General features: G+C 47.3%; 1 protein-coding gene and 1 long non-coding RNA gene across 2 annotated transcripts; one reads left to right on the top strand and one right to left on the bottom strand.

Annotated features, from left to right (window-relative positions):
• The first annotated feature begins 4,443 nt into the window (after positions 1-4,443).
• On the top strand, positions 4,444-20,265 carry LOC138772023 (actin-related protein 2/3 complex subunit 1A-A-like). Its single transcript, XM_069952099.1, has 10 exons — positions 4,444-4,505; positions 6,734-6,809; positions 7,047-7,151; positions 7,380-7,602; positions 10,434-10,541; positions 13,714-13,920; positions 17,727-17,802; positions 18,154-18,347; positions 19,809-19,899; positions 20,092-20,265. Exons 2-10 carry the CDS (start codon positions 6,746-6,748, stop codon positions 20,095-20,097), a joined length of 1,074 nt encoding a protein of 357 aa, XP_069808200.1. The 5' UTR covers positions 4,444-4,505; positions 6,734-6,745; the 3' UTR covers positions 20,098-20,265.
• Positions 6,047-16,207, bottom strand: LOC138772024 (uncharacterized). The gene is made up of 3 exons (XR_011359696.1): positions 16,147-16,207; positions 14,556-14,655; positions 6,047-6,789 (listed from the first exon to the last, which is right to left on the bottom strand). It is a non-coding gene; the product is annotated as an uncharacterized lncRNA (long non-coding RNA).
• Positions 20,266-21,656: the final 1,391 nt, after the last annotated feature.

Raw genomic sequence — 21,656 nt, 5'->3', positions numbered from 1 at the left:
CCTGGCTTTGGCTTCAAAAATCTGCTAAAATAAATCTCCCCGTGTAAATGCACCATAAATCTTTCTTTAACCCCTAGACGACCCTGGACGTAAATGTACATCCTGGAAGTCTGTCACCAAACGGGCAGGCTCAATCAGCAGAACGCCTATTACACTGATGACATAGCAATGATCAGTGTATGTAATCCAATAATTGCATATAAAAGTCTCCCAGGGGGACTAAAAAAAGTATAAAAAAAAAGTAAAACTGTTTTTAAAAATACCCCAAAGCTCCTCCCCCAATAAAAGTTAAAATCACCTCTCTTTCCCATTATATAAATAAAACATATGAGATAAATAAATAAACGTATTATATACCGTAGCGTGCGTGATTGTCCGATCTATTAAAAGATAACAATCGCCATCGCGAAATAAAACAATCATCATTCCGTAGGGCGTAAATGAAAAGAGACGAGAAAGCGCCAGGATTACCGATGTTTTGTTACATATATTAATTTTGTTTTATAAAAAGTGATCAAAACGTCCGATCTACAGAAATAGGGTATTAATAGAAGGTAGAGATCATGGCGCAAAAAATGACACCACATACAGCCACGTAGGTAAAAAACTAAAACCGTTATAAGAGTCACAATAGGGGCATTTTATTAATAACTAATTGCAAGAAAAAAAGGATTTCAATTAAAAAAAAAAGAAAATCTGTGTAAACCTGCATATGGTTGTGTTCAGACTGACCTATAGAATAATAGCATCATGTCGCTTTTACCGTATAGTGCATTGCATAGACACAGGAACCCCCCAAAAGTTACCATATTGCATTGTTTTTTCCAATTTAACCGATTTATATTTTCATAAATATTTTGGGGGGACAAAATTGTAGACCTGCACAAGGCTGGGATGGGCTACAGGACAAGAGGCAAGCAGCTTAGTGAGAAGGCAACAACTATTGGAAATTATTAGAAAATGGAAGAAACACAAGATGACTGTCAATCGTCCTCGGTCAGGGCCTTCATGCAAGTTCTCGCCTTGTAGGGTAACAAAGTAAGGAATCAGCCATGAACTACATGGGAGGACCTGGTCAATGATCTGAAGAGATCTGGGACCACAGTCTCTAAGACTACCAATAGTAACACACTACATGGTCATGGATTAAAATCCTGCAAGGTCCCCCTGCTCACCCCAGCACATGTATCAACTCCACTCGCGGTGTTTGGGGGAAGAAGAATGAATACAACCCAAAGAACACAGTCCCCACCATGAAGCATCCGAGGGTCGTGGAGGGGTCTAGCCAGTCTCCACACCTCAACCCAATAGAAAGTCTATGGAGGGAGCTGAAACTCAATGGTGCCCAGTGACAGCGCCGAATCCTGAGAGATCTGGAGAAGATGTGTATGGAGGAGCGGGGCACAATCCCTGCTGCAGTGTCTGCAAACCTGGTCAGGAACCACAGGGAACGTCCGACCTCTGTAACTGCAAACAAAGGATTCTGCGCCAAATATTAACCTCTGTTATTCTGTTGTAGCAAATCCTTATTTCATGTAATAAAATGCTAATTAATTATTTAAAAAACTTACAATGAGGTTTTTGGACTTTTTTATATAGATTCCATCTCTCACAGGTGACGTGTACCTGCAATAATTATTACACACCTCTCCATTCTCTGTAGGTGGAAAAACCTAAAAACCAAGAGAAAAAAATACGAATGCAAGACCAATGTATATATAAGTACTTATCTTTTATTAGAATATCAAAAAGAAATTATTTCAATTAAAAATACATAACAGGGGGGCTGGAGCTAATACAAATCCCCATGAAAGCGGTGGATTAACTAGGTTCTTATACATAAGGTACTATATCACAAAGTAAATAACAGTAAAATGGGGAACCTATATATACACATATATACTGGGCACTGGGTTGGTACTGCATACAATAAATAAATAAATCTCACAGTGAGTACACAGAAAGAAACACCATCCACAAATAATACATATTACCCATACATGTCCTTAGTATACGAGTCCACCTCACCATACACCCGACGCGCGTTTCGGTGATCGACAGGTAGAAATGATAGACAATAAGCAAGACAACCCCTTATAAAGGAGCCGTTCTGCAGGTGGTGACCACAGACCTCTTCTCTCTTCTCAGCCTTTTTGGCCGTTGTTTTGGTCATTTTTGCATTTTGTCATTGCTCTCACCCATAGAGGTAGCATGAGGCGGTGTCTACAACCCACACAAGTGGCTCAGGTAGTGCAGCTCATCCAGGATGGCGCATCAATATGAGCTGTACAAGAGGTTAGCTGTGTCCAGAGCATGGGGCAGATACCAGGAGACATGGAGGGGGGCGTGAGGGGGGGTTCAGACTACGGAATCCGCGCCGATAAATTCCGGCGGATTCTGTCGCCTGTACCCGCTCATGGCCGCCTGCGTCTACACCCGTGTAATGGCCGGGCAGATTCCGCATTCCGCCGAAAGAATTGACATGTCCCTTCTGTTGGCAGAATGCGGAATCCGCCCGGCCATAGAAAGGTGTCTATGGAGCTGGCAGAAAGGCGCGCCACCGTGAGCGGGCGCAGGCCACGGAATCCGTCAGATTACGCAGTGTGGACCCACCCTAAGAGAGCAACAACCCAGCAGCAGGACTGCTACCTCCTCCTTTGTGCAAGCAGCCACTAATATCCATGTGTCTGCTCAAAATGTCAGAAACAGACTCCATGAGGGGGGGGAAGGGCGAAGAACACAGGACGGTATGCTTACAGACCAACACAGGGCATGGCCATTGGCATTTGTCAGAGAACCTCAAGGCTGGTGGATTCAACATTGGCATCTTGTGCTCTTCACTGATGAGACCAGCGGGAATACAGAAAGGGCTGACAACGTGAGCGCTCTGTATACACTAAGTCTACCAATATCGCCAATAATACCAATATACAAGGAACAAATAAAACCTCAACAAGGATGAGTGGCTCCTTCTGGCACAGCTTCACATTATTTCTCCTGGGCCCTGTGTAATGGTTACATGTCCCTGAATATTCCAGTCCTCTACATAGAGAGTCATTTACAGTCTCCAGTCCTCTGCATAGAGAGTCATTTACAGTCTCCAGTCCTCTGCATAGAGAGTCATTTACAGTCTCCAGTCCTCTGCATAGAGAGTCATTTACAGTCTCCAGTCCTCTGCATAGAGAGTCATTTACAGTCTCCAGTCCTCTGCATAGAGAGTCATTTACAGTCTCCAGTCCTCTGCATAGAGAGTCATTTACAGTCTCCAGTCCTCTACATAGAGAGTCATTTACAGTCTCCAGTCCTCTACATAGAGAGTCATTTACAGTCTCCAGTCCTCTACATAGAGAGTCATTTACAGTCTCCAGTCCTCTGCATAGAGAGTCCTTTACAGTCTCCAGTCCTCTGCATAGAGAGTCCTTTACAGTCTCCAGTCCTCTGCATAGAGAGTCATTTACAGTCTCCAGTCCTCTACATAGAGAGTCATATACAGTCTCCAGTCCTCTACATAGAGAGTCATATACAGTCTCCAGTCCTCTACATAGAGAGTCATTTACAGTCTCCAGTCCTCTACATAGAGAGTCATTTACAGTCTCCAGTCCTCTACATAGAGAGTCATATACAGTCTCCAGTCCTCTACATAGAGAGTCATTTACAGTCTCCAGTCCTCTACATAGAGAGTCATATACAGTCTCCAGTCCTCTACATAGAGAGTCATTTACAGTCTCCAGTCCTCTGCATAGAGAGTCATTTACAGTCTCCAGTCCTCTGCATAGAGAGTCATTTACAGTCTCCAGTCCTCTGCATAGAGAGTCATTTACAGTCTCCAGTCCTCTACATAGAGAGTCATTTACAGTCTCCAGTCCTCTACATAGAGAGTCATATACAGTCTCCAGTCCTCTACATAGAGAGTCATTTACAGTCTCCAGTCCTCTACATAGAGAGTCATTTACAGTCTCCAGTCCTCTACATAGAGAGTCCTTTACAGTCTCCAGTCCTCTGCATAGAGAGTCCTTTACAGTCTCCAGTCCTCTACATAGAGAGTCATTTACAGTCTCCAGTCCTCTACATAGAGAGTCCTTTACAGTCTCCAGTCCTCTACATAGAGAGTCATTTACAGTCTCCAGTCCTCTACATAGAGAGTCATATACAGTCTCCAGTCCTCTACATAGAGAGTCATTTACAGTCTCCAGTCCTCTGCATAGAGAGTCATTTACAGTCTCCAGTCGCTCTTTCTGACTGCTGGATGTAAGGACTTGCTTTACCCAGATTAGTTATCTGCTTTTTTTTCCCCTTTAAATCTTCATTTTTTCTCATTTTCAGGATTTAAGAACCAAATATATACATAACCCTACACTGTCAGGAATGTGTCTATAACTATTATGGATCTGTCCTCCCCTATAGGCTGTGACCCTCCTCCCCCTCCACATACCGGTCCCCACCTGAGAGCCCAGAGCAGCCGCATACCTGAGCCCGCCACATCGTCTCCTGCCTCCTGTCATCAGGTATGTCTTATATCCTGCAGATTATTACACCCCTGACCCATCTACCGAAGATTGCTCTGTCCTCTTTACCTCCTGACAGATACATAGTGATTAGGGATGGTCCGAACCTGGTTCGGTTCAGGTTCGTACGAACCCAAACTCTCAGTAATGATTCCCGCTGTCTGCCCGCTCCGTGCAGCGGGCGGATCCAGCGGGAGGAACGCCTGGAAAACTGGGATACAGCCATAGCCATAGGCTGTATCCCAGTTTTCCAGGCGGTCCTCCCGCTGTATCCGCCCGCTGCACGGAGCGTGCAGCCAGCGGGAATCCGATGCCGAGCGTTCGGGTTCAGCCAAACCCGAACCTCGGCGGATTCGGACAATCCCTAATAGTGATATACCCAGCAGATTTTTCCACCTCTGACCTCTCTACAGAGCATTACTCTGTCCTCTCTACCTCCTGACAGATACACAGTGATATCATATCCTGCAGATTATTCCACCTCTGACCTGTCTACAGAGCATTGCTCTGTCCTCTCTACCTCCTGACAGATACACAGTGATATCACATCCTGCAGATTATTACACCCCTGACCTCTCTACAGAGCATTGCTCTGTCCTCTCTATCTCCTGACAGATACACAGTGATATATCCTGCAGATTATTACACCACTAACCTCTCTACCGATCTGCAGAATAGAGCTCTATGTCTTGTGTCTCTGTGATGAAGAATGTGCCGGGGCTTGTAGGTAACATTCCAGGAATAATATCAGCTCCTGTGCTGGAATCACAATGCTGCAGTATATAGAGGGCAGTATTAGTGATACAGGGGTATGTGACCTATATAGTAATATATAGTATTGGGGTTATATATATATATATATATATATATATATATATATAGTGCTGTATACAGGGGTATGTGGTGTATATACAGTATATAGAGGTTAGTATTAGGGTTGTATATACATGTATAGTAGCTGTATGCAGGGGTATGTGGTGTATAAACAGTGTATAGCGGATAGTAATGGAGTTATATATGTGTATAGTGCTGTATACAGGGGTATGTGGTGTATATACAGTGCATAGAGGATAGTATTGGGGTTATATATTCATGTATAATAACTGTATACAGAGGTATGTAGTGTATATATGCAGCCACTGGGAGCACAGATGGCTATGGCAGCGACCCATGGGGGCAGATGTTAGGAAGGGCCAAAGGGTACTTGCAACTGTTGCCTAGAGTAGGACCACCTAAGGTCACCCCTGGATACACTAGGCCGACACGGGGATGCTAGGAGTTATAGTCATTGCAGTTAGTGAGGAACGACAAAGTCTCTGATAAGACTTAGGCCGTGTTCCGCACGGAACACAGATGTGGAATGCCTGTAACAGAGTGCCCCCCGCCAGCATCTGTGATAAGATGCTGGGAGCGGGGATCTGTATGAATATGCGCCCCGCTGTAATGACAAAGCTATGCAGCTGCACATATAACGTTCCCCCTCTTTCAGCATCTTATCACTTAACCTATGCTATCATTTGGGCACAGAGTGACACACAATCAGGGACTGCAGGCCCACCTAGTGGGTAAAGCTAGTTGTCCAGGAGACCCTTGAGGGTCACTCTAGCAACTTGCGGTAGAGACTTGGCATATACACTTAGCTAAACCACTGGCTTGTACGATAACTCAGTAAAATTGAGTAGCGATCGGAGGGAGTAGAAGAGGAGAACAGCTTCCCAGTGTGAATAGGTTTGGCCCCATCCTTCAACGCAGTCCCTCCACACGGTGCTCTAGCTGCACAAGGCTAAGTAATCAGGGTATAGGAAGAAATAGAGATTAGTCCAGCACATGGGCCCTGGCCGCCTGGCCAGTCCCAGGACAGTCTCTCAGCAGGCTCTCTGTAGTGTTGTTCCCCATACACACAACTCTGCACTCTCTGTTGAAGCTAAACTCACCAACAACTAACTACAGACCTGCCAACCCCACTATATATAACCTTGGCTAATGGGGGGATCTGATTGGACAATAGGCATTGGGCAGTAGCTCCTGAGGCCGGTTGCTCACGGATTGGACAAAGAAGAAATCATCAGACAGTGGCAGGAAATCAACATCAATAGAGACATCAGTTAACCCTTACATAGCATTCTATCCTCTGACTGGCCATAGGGGGTCAGTGCCTGTAGCATTTTATCCCGTGACTGACAATGGGGGGTGATCTGGTTATGAGACTCTCACTTTTCTTGTTGCAGTGTCGTGTACTGATGGCATTCCACAGTTTCGGGTCAGATCCCATATCTTGTCATGCCTGGAACAAGGATGGATCCCGTGAGTAATCACTAATATATATATATATGTATACAGTACACATAAACATTAGATTATCGGCGACTGTAGAAGTTGGATGCAGCCCTATGGAGTTCTGAAGAAATGTGGATACCGCCTATGGCTGTATCCATGTTTTTCAGGCAGATGCACAGATCTTTTACAATAAGTTCTGAAGTTCCGTGACAGTGTACCAGTCTTGTACTAGAACTCTTTGCTGTTTCTTTCTTCTTTATGTAGAAGTTGCCATCAGCCCCAATAATCACCTGGTACGAATCTACCAGAAGATAGATGACACGTGGAGCCAGATCCATGAGCTGCGGGAGCACAACGGGCGCATTACAGGTGAGATGGCGCTCAGACTATAGGGGGGGTACATGGGGGGCAGCACGGACAGCGTGGGCTCCGTGTGATCCTGTGGTAGCCAGACGGCAGACAAGCCAGAAGGGTTCCCCACTGGGGGTGTCCACCATGTCTGCTCAGGACCACTCATCAGGACCCTGAGCCCACACCCTGTATATGGGGTAACAGGAGGGAAGTTATTCTAAAGGGGATTCTCCTCATGTGTTTCAGGGATTGACTGGGCCCCCAACTCTAATCAGATTGTGACATGTGCGGTGGACAGAAATGCCTATGTGTGGACCCTCCGGGATGGGGTGTGGAAGCCCACCCTCGTCCTGCTGCGTATCAACCGAGCTGCAACCTGCGTCAAGTGGTCACCCCAGGAGAATAAGATCGCCGTGGGCAGCGGCTCCCTGACTATCTCTATCTGTTACTTTGAGAAGGAGAATAACTGGTGAGTGGCGGCCATTGAGCCTTATGTCCACTTCCTGATCTCCACAGTAGTAGTAAGGGGCTGGAAATAACAGTCTCTGCCCCGGGGCACACCTGTGTAGCATGTCTGGTAGATAGTAATCAGGTGCTCGTGGTGTTCAGTGTGCATAGTATCTTCCTTGGGGCACACCTGTGTAGTGTGTCTGGTAAATAGTAATCAGGTGCTCGTGGTGTTCAGTGTGCAGAGTATCTTCCTTGGGGCACACCTGTGTAGTGTGTCTATTAGATAGTAACCAGGTGCTTGTGGTGTTCAGTGTGCATAGTCTCTTCCTTGGGGCACACCTGTGTAGCGTGTCTGGTATATAGTAATCAGGTGCTTGTGGTGTTCAGTGTGCATAGCCTCTTCCTTGGGGCACACCTGTGTAGCGTGTCTGGTAGATAGTAATCAGGTGCTTGTGGTTTTTAGTGTGCATAGTCTCTGCCCCGGGGCACACCTGTGTAGCATGTCTGGTATATAGTAATCAGGTGCTCATGGTGTTCCGTGTGCATAGTCTCTGCCCCAGGGCACACCTGTGTAGCGTGTCTGGTAGATAGTAATCAGGTGCTCGTGGTGTTCCGTGTGCATAGCCTCTGCCCTGGGGCACCTTTGTATAGCGTGTCTGGTAGATGACAATCAGGTGTGCATATTGTTCAGTGTGCATAGTCTCAGCCCTGGGGCACACCTGTGTAGTGTGTAGAGTAGATGGTAATCAGGTGCCCGTGGTATTCAGTGTACATAGTCTTTGCTCCGACCTATACCTCCCAGCTTCGGCTTGGGTCACATATATAAATATAGTCCCTGCCCCAGGGCACACCCGTGTCGCTTGTCTGATAGATGGTAATCAGGTGCCCATGGTGTTCATTGTGAATAGCCTCTATCCCTATCTATCAAAGTTGGTTCCCACTGGGTAAGAAAGCTCACAATGGTTTAGGTGCAGTTTCGCAGGATTCGACAAAGAGTCCCTTGTACGTTTTTTCTTCTCTGACTTTACAATTACTTCCTCTCAGAGGCCACAGAATATATTTCTTCTTCGAGGTGGAAAGAGAAGCCTGCAGCCTCTAAGCTAGGTAGTGAAGGTTAGAAAGTTCACCAGGAGTAGACACCTTGCAGGAGTTTGGCCGTTCATGATGCTTTCTGGATTTCTCACTATTTTTTTTCTCGGGGTATTGTAAAAGTAAAAAAAGGCATACTCACCTACCTGGATTCCTCTCTCCCTCTCATCCCGATCTACTTCTGAGACTGACTCTTCTCAGGAGTGACAGCCTGCTCTGCCAATCACTGACTGAGGCGGGACACCAATATGATCAGTGATTCTCTGATTGGGTTATCACAGTATAATGAGCAGAAGACTGAAAGAAATCAGGGTGGGACCTGTGGGCAATCTAGGTAGGTAAGTATGCTTTTTTTTATTTTTATTATGACCCTAGAAAAATATCAGGATTTATCTAGATAACCCCTTTAATCCCATAATTGATTACTTAGAGCTCCAGGAAACCAAGAATCATCAAGGTGGTCTCTGGGGACCTCTCCCTATCCCACTGGCCTTGATTGGAAGATCTCTCCCCATTGCAAAGCAATGTCAGATATGTCAGACCTGCTGGAAAATACCCCAAAGCACATGGTTAATCTGTGAAGCCTGAAAGGAAGAAGGGAAAGGGGGGCATACTGGAAACCTTTATATATGTGACAGGAGGGAAGAAGGGAAAAAGGGGACAAGATGGGGGGCTCCTGATCTATGGTGTCATCTCTGAACTCCTGATTTCTGGGGTAATCTCTGAGCTGCTGATCTCTGGGGTAATCTCTGAGCTGCTGATCTCTGGGGTCATTTTTGAGCTCCGGATCTCTGGGGTCATCTCTGAGCTCCTGATCGCTGGGTTCATCTCTGAGCTCCTGATCTCTTGGGTACTCTCTGAGCTCCTTGTCTATGGGTTCATCTCTGAGCTGCTGATCTCTGGGGTAATCTCTGAGCTGCTGATCTCTGATGTAATCTCTGAGCTTCTGATCTCTGAGCTCCTTGTCTATGGGTTCATCTCTGAGCTTCTGATCTCTGGGGTCATCTCTGAGCTTCTGATCACTGGGGTCATCTTTGAGCTCATGATCTCTGGGTCATCTCTGAAGTCCTTGTCTATGGGGTCATCTCTGAGCTCCTGATCTCTGGGGTCATCTCTGAGCTCCTGATCTCTGGGGTCATCTCTGAGCTCCTGATTTTTGGGGTCATCTCTGAGCTCCTGATCTCTGGGGTCATCTCTGAGCTCCTGATTTTTGGGGTAATCTCTTAGCTCCTGATCTCTGGGGTCATCTCTGAGCTCCTGATTTTTGGGGTCATCTCTGAGCTCCTGATCTCTGGGGTAATCTCTGAGCTCCTGATTTTTGGTGTAATCTCTTAGCTCCTGATCTCTGGGGTCATCTCTGAGCTCCTGATTTTTGGTGTAATCTCTTAGCTCCTGATCTCTGGGGTCATCTCTGAGCTCCTGATTTTTGGGGTCATCTCTGAGCTCCTGATCTCTGGGGTCATCTCTGAGCTCCTGATCTCTGGGATTATCTCTGAGCTCCTGATCTCTGGGGTCATCTCTGAGCTCCTGATCTCTGGGGTCATCTCTGAGCTCCTGATCTCTGGGGTCATCTCTGAGCTCCTGATCTCTGGGGTCATCTCTGAGCTCCTGATCTCTGGGGTCATCTCTGAGCTCCTGATCTCTGGGGTCATCTCTGAGCTCCTGATCTCTGGGATCTCCTCTGCATTCATTTCTCACATTGTCACGTGGGTCATCTGAGGACCAACTAATGGACGCAGGTGTCTTCTCTCACATTTATAGGTGGATCAGCAAACATATTAAGAAATCTATTCGTTCCACTGTCCTGAGCCTGACCTGGCACCCAAACAACATCCTGTTAGCTGCTGGCAGCTGTGACTTCCATTGCAGGTTGTATTCCCTAGTATGTCTCCTGACTGATACTGCAGTATGATGGATCTCTGTATGTCTCCTGACTGACACTGCAGTATGATGGATCTCTGTATGTCTCCTGACTGACGCTGCAGTATGATGGATCTCTGTATGTCTCCTGACTGATGCTGCAGTATGATGGATCTCTGTATGTCTCCTGACTGATGGTGATATATGATGGATCTCTGTATGTCTCCTGACTGATGCTGCAGTATGATGGATCTCTGTATGTCTCCTGGCTGATGCTGCAGTATGATGGATCTCTGTATGTCTCCTGACTGATGGTGATATATGATGGATCTCTGTATGTCTCCTGACTGATGCTGCAGTATGATGGATCTCTGTATGTCTCCTGACTGATGCTGCAGTATGATGGATCTCTGTATGTCTCCTGACTGATGCTGCAGTATGATGGATCTCTGTATGTCTCCTGACGCTGCAGTATGATGGATCTCTGTATGTCTCCTGAAGCTGCAGTATGATGGATCTCTGTATGTCTCCTGACTGATGGTGATATATGATTGATCTCTGTATGTCTCCTGACTGATGCTGCAGTATGATGGATCTCTGTATGTCTCCTGACGCTGCAGTATGATGGATCTCTGTATGTCTCCTGACTGATGGTGATATATGATTGATCTCTGTATGTCTCCTGACTGATGCTGCAGTATGATGGATCTCTGTATGTCTCCTGATGCTGCAGTATGATGGATCTCTGTATGTCTCCTGACTGATGGTGATATATGATGGATCTCTGTATGTCTGATGACTGATGGTGATATATGATGGATCTCTGTATGTCTCCTGACTGACGCTGCAGTATGATGGATCTCTGTATGTCTCCTGACTGATGCTGCAGTATGATGGATCTCTGTATGTCTCCTGACGCTGCAGTATGATGGATCTCTGTATGTCTCCTGACTGATGGTGATATATGATGGATCTCTGTATGTCTCCTGACTGACGCTGCAGTATGATGGATCTCTGTATGTCTCCTGACTGATGCTGCAGTATGATGGATCTCTGTATGTCTCCTGACGCTGCAGTATGATGGATCTCTGTATGTCTCCTGACTGATGGTGATATATGATGGATCTCTGTATGTCTCCTGACAGATGGTGATATATGATGGATCTCTGTATGTCTCCTGACTGACGCTGCAGTATGATGGATCTCTGTATGTCTCCTGACTGATGGTGATATATGATGGATCTCTGTATGATGGTGATATAGGACAGATCTCTGATCCTGCAGTATGATGGATCTCTTTATGACTCCTGCTGATACTGCAGTAAGACTTGTCTATTCATCTTTGGTCTTCCATTACAAATATTTCTTCCAGATATCAGGCAAGTATGGGTATATAGCCTAGTGGAAAAACAATTATTTATTTATGACACCTACATTTCTTTTTGCTGACACTAATTTTCCTATTGACACGATATTGAGTTCCGTTCCACATGGCTGTGCTCCAGTCTGCTCCTCTGCTGTGTTCCGTGCTGGTCCTGGGGCTGTCTGTCCTCCTGTCTTCCGGAGTCTTCTTCCTCCTTCTGGTCCCTACTGCAATGGTGCCTCTGGCCATGAAGGTGTTCATGTGGCCAACTGCTCTGGATTTATAGAGGCAGCTGTGGACCCATCCTACTGCCATCTGCCAATCCAGAGCTACCTGCCCCTCCCTGCCTGAGCGTTGTTGCATTCCAGCATACGTGGCAACTGTGTCTGTCTGTTGTATTCCTGATCTGTGCCTGTTATCCGGATTACATTTCCTGTCTGACCCCAGTCTGTACCATTTGCCTCTCCTTTTCCTGACTTGGATTGTCTGACCTGCCTCTGACGCCACCTGTCCTGATCTCTTGCCTGTCTCCCTACCATTCCTGCTTCATCCCTGGATCTGCGCTGACTCTCCTGCTGACAACCCAGTTTACTAACCACAAATACTCTGTCTGTTCCCCAATGCCTTTCACCAAGTCCGTCTTCCCCTTGGGGTCCAGCTGCTGATCACTGTGGAACCACACTTATGGAGCGACCTGGTGCCCTCTGGCCTCAGAAGTCCAGCTTCCACATCCTGTAGCCGGATAACGGGTGAAGACATAGAGGGCACTTAGACTGTGTGTAGCCCAAAGCCAAACCGGTTGAGTAACACATTGGGTCCACACCCACTATGTGTTACATGTATGGCTGTTACATCTGGTCGGGTGATGGGGCGGCCACTACCTCCTTTAGTCATTACCTAAATAAAAACCCCTTTAACTTAAGATTCACCCTGCATTAAAAAACAAATCTCCTGACTGATGCTGATATATGATGGATCTCTTTATGACTCCTGACTGATGCTGATATATGATGGATCTCTTTATGACTCCTGACTGATGCTGATATATGATGGATCTCTTTATGACTCCTGACTGATGCTGATATATGATGGATCTCTTTATGACTCCTGACTGATGCTGATCTCTGTATGGCTCCTGACTGATGCTGATGAGACAGATCTCAGGATCTCCTCACTAATGCTGATATATGATGGATCTATTTATGACTCCTGACTGATGCTGATATATGATGGATCTCTTTATGACTCCTGACTGATGCTGATATATGACAGATCTCAGGATCTCCTCACTAATGCTTATATATGACGGATCTATTTATGACTCCTGACTGATGCTGATATATGATGGATCTATTTATGACTCCTGACTGATGCTGATATATGATGGATCTATTTATGACTCCTGACTGATGCTGATATATGACAGATCCCTATGTGTCACCTGACTGATGCTGATATATGACAGATCTCAGGATCTCCTCACTAATGCTGATATATGACGGATCTATTTATGACTCCTGACTAATGCTGATATATGATGGATCTATTTATGACTCCTGACTGATGCTTATATATGATGGATCTCTTTATGACTCCTGACTGATGCTGATATATAATAGATACTTTATATGACTCCTGACTGATGCTGATATATAATAGATACTTTATATGACTCCTGACTGATGCTGATATATGACAGATCTCAGGATCTCCTCATTAATGCTTATATATGACGGATCTCTTTATGACTCCTGAATGATGCTGATATGTAAAATCTCTCCATGTTTTACTAATTTAAATCTCCATCATCTTTTTTAGAATTTTCTCTGCTTATATAAAGGAAATTGAAGATAAACCGAGTGCAACATTGTGGGGAACCAAGATGCCTTTTGGGGAGCTCCTGTATGAGAGAGGGGAAAATGGCGGCTGGGTGCATGGCATCAGTTTCTCTCCCAGTGGTCAGTGCCTGGCATGGGTCGATCATAACTCTAGTGTCTATGTGGCCGACTCTGCACATGACAAAGAGTAAGAAACAGATCACAATGCATTATAATCCCTATATAAGACCACAGTAAAGAAGGTGACCTGTAATCAGGTTATAATATTACAGTATGGGGGATCCTGTATGAGATGACCTGTAATAGGGTTATAATGTTATAGTATGGGGGATCCCGTATGAGATGACCTGTAATAGGGTTATAATGTTACAGTATGGGGGATCCCATATGAGATGACCTGTAATAGGGTTATAATGTTACAGTATGGGGGATCCCGTATGAGATGACCTGTAATCGGATTATAATGTTACAGTATGGGGGATCCTGTATGAGATGACCTGTAATAGGGTTATAATGTTACAGTATCGGGGGATCCTGTATGTGTTGACCTGTAATCAAGTTATAATGTTATAGTATGGGGGATCCTGTATAAGGTGACCTGTAATCTCCTTATAATGGTATAGTGGGGTGGGGAGTCCTGTATGAGATGACCTGTAATCACCTTATAATCAAGGGCGTAACTAGAAATGGCTGGGCCCCATAGCAAACTTTTGATTGCCCCCCCCCCCCCCCTCAATCGACCACTATGTCATCAGCCCACTCAGCTCTACACAGGTTTTGTACACCATATAAATTATAGTACAGTTATATTAAGTCACTCACAGGGGACGTCTTCTCTGATTGGAGTTGTTTCCTTTTCATTTTCTTCTCCATCCGTCCTGGGTCATTATGAGAACTTCTCCGAGCCACAAATCCACAGAATCTGCCAGACAGACATATTAGTCTCCTCACTCTGGCACCATCCTCCTCACTATACAAACTGCACATCTGTAGTGGATAGCCCTGACACTACGTGACCCCCTTATAGTATATGCCCCTATGTGTATTCCCCCTTACTGATGCCACCTGTGTTGGCCCCTTATAAATTACCCCCGTGTGTGTGTTGTCCATCCCCCTTGGTCCATGGCCCTCCTGTATATCCCCCATAGATGGCCCCCTGTATATCCCCCCATAGATTCCCCCCCTCTGTATTATCCTCCATAGATGGCCCCTGTATATCCCCATAGATGCCCCCTGTATTATCCCCAATAGATGCCCCCCCTGTATATCCCCCATAGATGGCCCCCCTGTATATCCCCCATAGATGCCCCCTGTATATCCCCCATAGATGCCCCCCCTATATTATCCCCAATAGATTCCCCCTGTATATCCCCCATAGATGCCCCCCCTGTATTATCCCCAATAGATGACCCCCCTGTATTATCCCCAATAGATGCCCCCTGTATATCCCCCATAGATGCCCCCCTATATTATCCCCAATAGATGCCCCCTGTATATCCCCCATAGATGCCCCCCTGTATTATCCCCAATAGATGCCCCCTGTATATCCCCCATAGATGCCCCCCTGTATTATCCCTAATAGATGCCCCCCCTATATTATCCCCAATAGATGCCCCCTGTATATCCCCCATAGATGCCCCCCCTGTATTATCCCCAATAGATGCCCCCTGTATATCCCCCATAGATGCCCCCCTGTATATCCCCCATAGATGCCCCCCCCTGTATTATCCCCAATAGATGCCCCCTGTATATCCCCCATAGATGCTCCCCCTGTATTATCCCCAATAGATGCCCCCTGTATTATCCCCAATAGATGCCCCCTGTATATCCCCCATAGATGCTCCCCTGTATTATCCCCAATAGATGCCCCCTGTATTATCCCCAATAGATGCCCCCTGTATATCCCCCATAGATGCTCCCCCTGTATTATCCCCAATAGATGCCCCCTGTATTATCCCCAATAGATGCCCCCTGTATATCCCCCATAGATGCTCCCCTGTATTATCCCCAATAGGTGCCCCCCCTGTATTATCCCCAATAGATGCCCCCTGTATATCCCCCATAGATGCCCCCCCCTGTATTATCCCCAATAGATGCCCCCTGTATATCCCCCATAGATGCCCCCCCTGTATTATCCCCAATAGATTCCCCCCCTGTATTATCCCCAATAGATGCCCCCTGTATTATCTCCAATAGATGCCCCCCTGTATTATCTCCAATAGATGCCCCCCTGTATTATCCCCAATAGATGCCCCCCCCTGTATTATCCCCAATAGATGCCCCCCTGTATTATCCCCAATAGATGCCCCCCCCTGTATTATCCCCAATAGATGCCCCCTGTATTATCCCCAATAGATGCCCCCCTGTATTATCCCCCATAGATGCCCCCCCCTGTATTATCCCCAAAACTCACCTAACTCCACGTCAGCTGTCTTCTCCCGGGATCAGGGTGGCTCAGTGTCCGCCAGGGCAAGTACTTCCGGGGCAGGGAGCATCTCTAACAAGCGCTCCTGTGCCGTGCCGGAAGTACAGGCTGGGGGCGGACGCTGAGCTCACTGGTATCTGTGCTGCCGGGACGGCAATCTCGCACGTCCCGTCCTATCCCAGGCAGCACAGGTACCAGTGAGCTCAGCGTCCGCCCCCAGCCTGTACTTCCGGCACGGCACAGGAGCGTTTGTTAGAGATGCTCCCTGCCCCGGAAGTACTTGCCCTGGCGGACGCTGAGCCCGTCACCTGTGCCGGGACATCTCAAACAGCTGCGGCACCCGGGAGGCCTGCTCGGCCGCCGGGTGCTGTAGGCTATGTGAGCTCCGGGGGCCTGCGCCACGGGCCCCCGATGCGGCGGTAGTTCTGCCCCTGCTTATAATCTTACAGTATGGGGGATCCTGTATAAGGTGACCTGTAGTCGAATTATAATGTTACTGTATGGGGGATCCTGTATAAGGTGACCTGTAATCGAATTATAATGTTACAGTATGGGGGATCCTGTATGAGATGACCTGTAATCGAATTATAATGTTACAGTATGGGGGATCCTGTATGATGTGACCTGTAATCTTCCTATAATGGTATAGTGGGGTGGGGGGTCCTGTATGATGTGACCTGTAATCTCCTTATAATGTTACAGTGGGGTGGGGGGTCCTGTATGATGTGACCTGTAATCTTCCTATAATGGTATAGTGGGGTGGGGGGTCCTGTATTAGGTGACCTGTAATCTTCCTATTATGGTATAGTGGGGTGGGGGGTCCTGTATGATGTGACCTGTAATCTTCCTATAATGGTATAGTGGGGTGGGGGGTCCTGTATTAGGTGACCTGTAATCTTCCTATAATGGTATAGTGGGGTGGGGGGTCTTGTATGATGTGACCTGTAATCTTCCTATAATGGTATAGTGGGGTGGGGGGTCTTGTATGATGTGACCTGTAATCTTCCTATTATGGTATAGTGGGGTGGGGGGTCCTGTATGATGTGACCTGTAATCTCCTTATAATGTTACAGTATGGGGGGTCCTGTATGATGTGACCTGTAATCTTCCTATAATGGTATAGTGGGGTGGGGGGTCCTGTATTAGGTGACCTGTAATCTTCCTATAATGGTATAGTGGGGTGGGGGGTCTTGTATGATGTGACCTGTAATCTTCCTATAATGGTATAGTGGGGTGGGGGGTCTTGTATGATGTGACCTGTAATCTTCCTATTATGGTATAGTGGGGTGGGGGGTCCTGTATGATGTGACCTGTAATCTCCTTATAATGTTACAGTATGGGGGGTCCTGTATGATGTGACCTGTAATCTTCCTATAATGGTATAGTGGGGTGGGGGGTCCTGTATGATGTGACCTGTAATCTTCCTATAACGGTATAGTGGGGTGGGGGGTCCTGTATGATGTGACCTGTAATCTCCTTATAATGTTACAGTGTGGGGCTCGGGCTGCAGGTGGTACACTCCTGAGTCCCGCCACCTGTTCACAGCTCTCCTGTCGTCTCTATTGCAGGGTGACGGCTCTGCGGACGCACCATCTCCCCTTCCTGGCTGTGCTATTTGTGAATGAGCGGCGGCTGGCTGCGGCTGTAAGTCCTTCTCCCGTTTTGGCGCTGACACTGTCGCTATTTTGGATTTGTTGCTCTGTCTTGTCTGTGACATCAGCAGAAGGTTCCGGGTGACTCCGGACTTAACCCCTCAGCTGCCTGATCCTACTCTAAGCCTGTCTGCATTGCTGGCATCTCTGACACAGCTCTGCTCACACAGCTGAGAGGCTGCTACAATGTTCAGTGCAACATGGAGCAGATACAGGACTACACCGCTGCATTGTAACAAACCCTCAGCTGTGGCTGCAGGACTAGGTCACTGTGTAACCAGTGTACATGTCCATTCAGTAACAGCAAGCAGAGCATACATAGTAGTGTTCTTGTCTCCCGCAGGGACATGACTGCGCCCCCTATCTGTTCTCCTACTCCGGCCCCGGGCAGCTGGAGCTGATCAGTAAGATGGAGTCAGAGAAGCAGGTAACGCGCTCCGCCACCTCTGCTATGCAGCATTTCCGCAACCTGGATCGCAAGGCTGGCCAAGACAGTGAGGGTGAGGAGGTGGGCACACTGCACCAGAACAGCATCAGGTGGGTGGTACGCAGACCAGCACCAGGGACCCCCAACACCTGCGCGCTATACGTATGGAGGGGGGCCCAACACTGCATGACCCCAATGTATGGATCCACACTGCATGACCCCAACATACGGCTCCACACTGCATGATCCCAACGTACGGCTCCACGCTGCATGACCCCAACATACGGCTCCACACTGCATGACCCCAACATACGGCTCCACACTGCATGACACCAACGTACGGCTCCACGCTGCATGACCCCAACGTACGGCTCCACACTGCATGACCCCAACATACGGCTCCACGCTGCATGACCCCAACGTACGGCTCTACGCTGCATGACACCAACATACGGCTCCACACTGCATGACACCAACGTACGACTCCACGCTGCATGACACCAACGTACGACTCCACGCTGCATGACACCAACGTACGACTCCACACTGCATAACACCAACGTACGACTCCAATGTATGGCTCCACACTGCATGACACCAACGTACGGCTCCACACTGCATGACACCAACGTACGGCTCCACATTGCATGACACCAACGTACGGCTCCACGCTGCATGACCCCAACGTACGATCCACACTGCATGACCCCCAACGTACGGATCCACACTGCATGACACCAACACTGCTCCACACTGCATGGCCCCAAAGTATGGCTCCGCACCGCATGGCCTCAACGTATGGCTCCGCACCGCATGGCCCCAACGTATGGCTCCGCACCGCATGGCCCCAACGTATGGCTCCGCACCGCATGGCCCCAACGTATGGCTCCGCACCGCATGGCCCCAATGTATGGCTCCACACTGCATGACCCCAACACTGTTCCACACTGCATGACCCCATCGTACGGTTCCACACTGCATGACCCCAACGTATGCCTCCACACTGCATGACCCCAACGTATGGCTGCCTACTGCTTGACGCCAACGTATGGCTCCACACTGCATAACCCCATTGCATGGCTCCACACTGCATGACCCCAACATATGGCTTCACACTGCCTCATGCCAATGTATGGCTCCACACTGCATCATGCCAACGTATGGCTCCACACTGCATGACCCCAATGTATGGCCCCACACTGCATGCCCTCAACGTATGGCCCCACACTGCATGACCCCAACATATGGCTCCACACTGCATGACCCCAACGTATGGCTCAACACTGCATGGCACCAACGTATGGCTCCACACTGCATGACCCCAACATATGGCTCCACACTGCATGACCCCAACGTATGGCTCAACACTGCATGGCACCAACGTATGGCTCCACACTGCATGACCCCAACGTATGACTCCACACTGCATGACCCCAACGTATGACTCCACACTGCATGACCCCAACGTATGACTCCACACTGCATGACCCCAACGTATGACTCCACACTGCATGACCCCAACATATGGCTCCACATTGCAACAGCACTGACACCTTTCTTTCCTACTGCAGCCAGTTATCAGCAGTGGACAGTGACCTGAGCGGCGTCTCCACCTTCAGCAGCGGCGGGATGGACGGAGCGCTGGTAGTCTGGTCCTCCCAGGTGTGTGCCGCATGATGTGTGTGTGTATGGGGGGGGGGGGGGGTATGTGTGTGTGTATGGGGAGGGGGGGCAAGATATGGGGAGGGGGGGCAAGATATGGGGAAGGGGCACAGGGTGTTTGTGTGCGGGGCTTGGTGTGTATGCTGCTCAATGAAACTAACAGAGTTAATCCTGGTGCTTTCTCTCGTCCAGAACTGAGCAGCTTCCTGGGCTCTGGCAGGGGCCGCGCCGCCGGATGTGGACGTGTGACCGCCAGAAACCCGAGACGCCGCGCTGAACGGCAAGAGAATTCCTGGCAGCTCCAAACTTCCTCCTCACATGTGATCCGAATCCAATACACAGGAAATAAAACTATGTTCACACATATCACTGTGTCAGCCGAGTCATTCCTTACATGGGCCGAACACTGCAAGACACACACAGTCCTATACCAATGTATACAGCACATATGGGGGTCATACACTGAGGATATAAGTGATGTATACAGTACATATAGGGATCACATACTGAGGATATAAGTGATGTATACAGCACATATAGGGATCATATACTGAGGATATAAGTGATGTATACAGCACATACAGGGATCACATACTGAGGATATAAGTGATGTATACAGTACATATAGGGATCACATACTGAGGATATAAGTGATGTATACAGCACATATAGGGATCATATACTGAGGATATAAGTGATGTATACAGCACATATAGGGGCTCATACAGTGAGGTATATAATGTATACAGCACATATAGGGATCATATACTAAGTGACGTATAGAGCACATATAGATATCATATACTCAGGGATATAAGTGACGTATAGAGCACATATAGATATCATATACTCAGGTATATAAGTGATGTATACAGCACATATAGGGATCATACAGGGAGGATATAAGTGATGTATAAGGCACATATAGGGATCATACAGGGAGGATATAAGTGATGTATACAGCACATATAGGGATCATACAGGGAGGATATAAGTGATGTATAAGGCACATATAGGGATCATACAGGGAGGATATAAGTGATGTATACAGCACATATAGGGATCATACAGGGAGGATATAAGTGATGTATACAGCACATATAGGGATCATACAGGGAGGATATAAGTGATGTATACAGCACATATAGGGATCATACAGGGAGGATATAAGTGATGTATACGGCACATATAGGGATCATACAGGGAGGATATAAGTGATGTATAAGCACATATAGGGATCATACAGGGAGGATATAAGTGATGTATACAGCACATATAGGGATCATACAGGGAGGATATAAGTGATGTATACAGCACATATAGGGATCATACAGGGAGGATATAAGTGATGTATACAGCACATATAGGGATCATACAGGGAGGATATAAGTGATGTATACGGCACATATAGGGATCATACAGGGAGGATATAAGTGATGTATAAGCACATATAGGGATCATACAGGGAGGATATAAGTGATGTATACAGCACATATAGGGATCATACAGGGAGGATATAAGTGATGTATAAGGCACATATAGGGATCATACAGGGAGGATATAAGTGATGTATACAGCACATATAGGGATCATACAGGGAGGATATAAGTGATGTATACAGCACATATAGGGATCATACAGGGAGGATATAAGTGATGTATACGGCACATATAGGGATCATACAGGGAGGATATAAGTGATGTATAAGGCACATATAGGGATCATACAGGGAGGATATAAGTGATGTATACAGCACA

This window comes from Dendropsophus ebraccatus, chromosome 14 (genome assembly GCF_027789765.1).
Source record: "Dendropsophus ebraccatus isolate aDenEbr1 chromosome 14, aDenEbr1.pat, whole genome shotgun sequence".
Classification (NCBI taxonomy): Eukaryota; Metazoa; Chordata; class Amphibia; order Anura; family Hylidae; genus Dendropsophus; species Dendropsophus ebraccatus.
This window is presented reverse-complemented; position numbering and strand designations above follow the sequence as displayed.

What these genes read in the sequence shown, in the direction of transcription:
- LOC138772023 (XM_069952099.1), top strand. Translation starts at nt 6,746, where the DNA reads ATGGCATTCCACAGTTTCGGGTCAGATCCCATATCTTGTCATGCCTGG. An exon ending in GCACAACGGGCGCATTACAG is followed by an intron (nt 7,152 to 7,379) that starts GTGAGATGGCGC and finishes CATGTGTTTCAG; the next exon opens with GGATTGACTGGGCCCCCAAC. An exon ending in GACTCTGCACATGACAAAGA is followed by an intron (nt 13,921 to 17,726) that starts GTAAGAAACAGA and finishes TCTCTATTGCAG; the next exon opens with GGTGACGGCTCTGCGGACGC.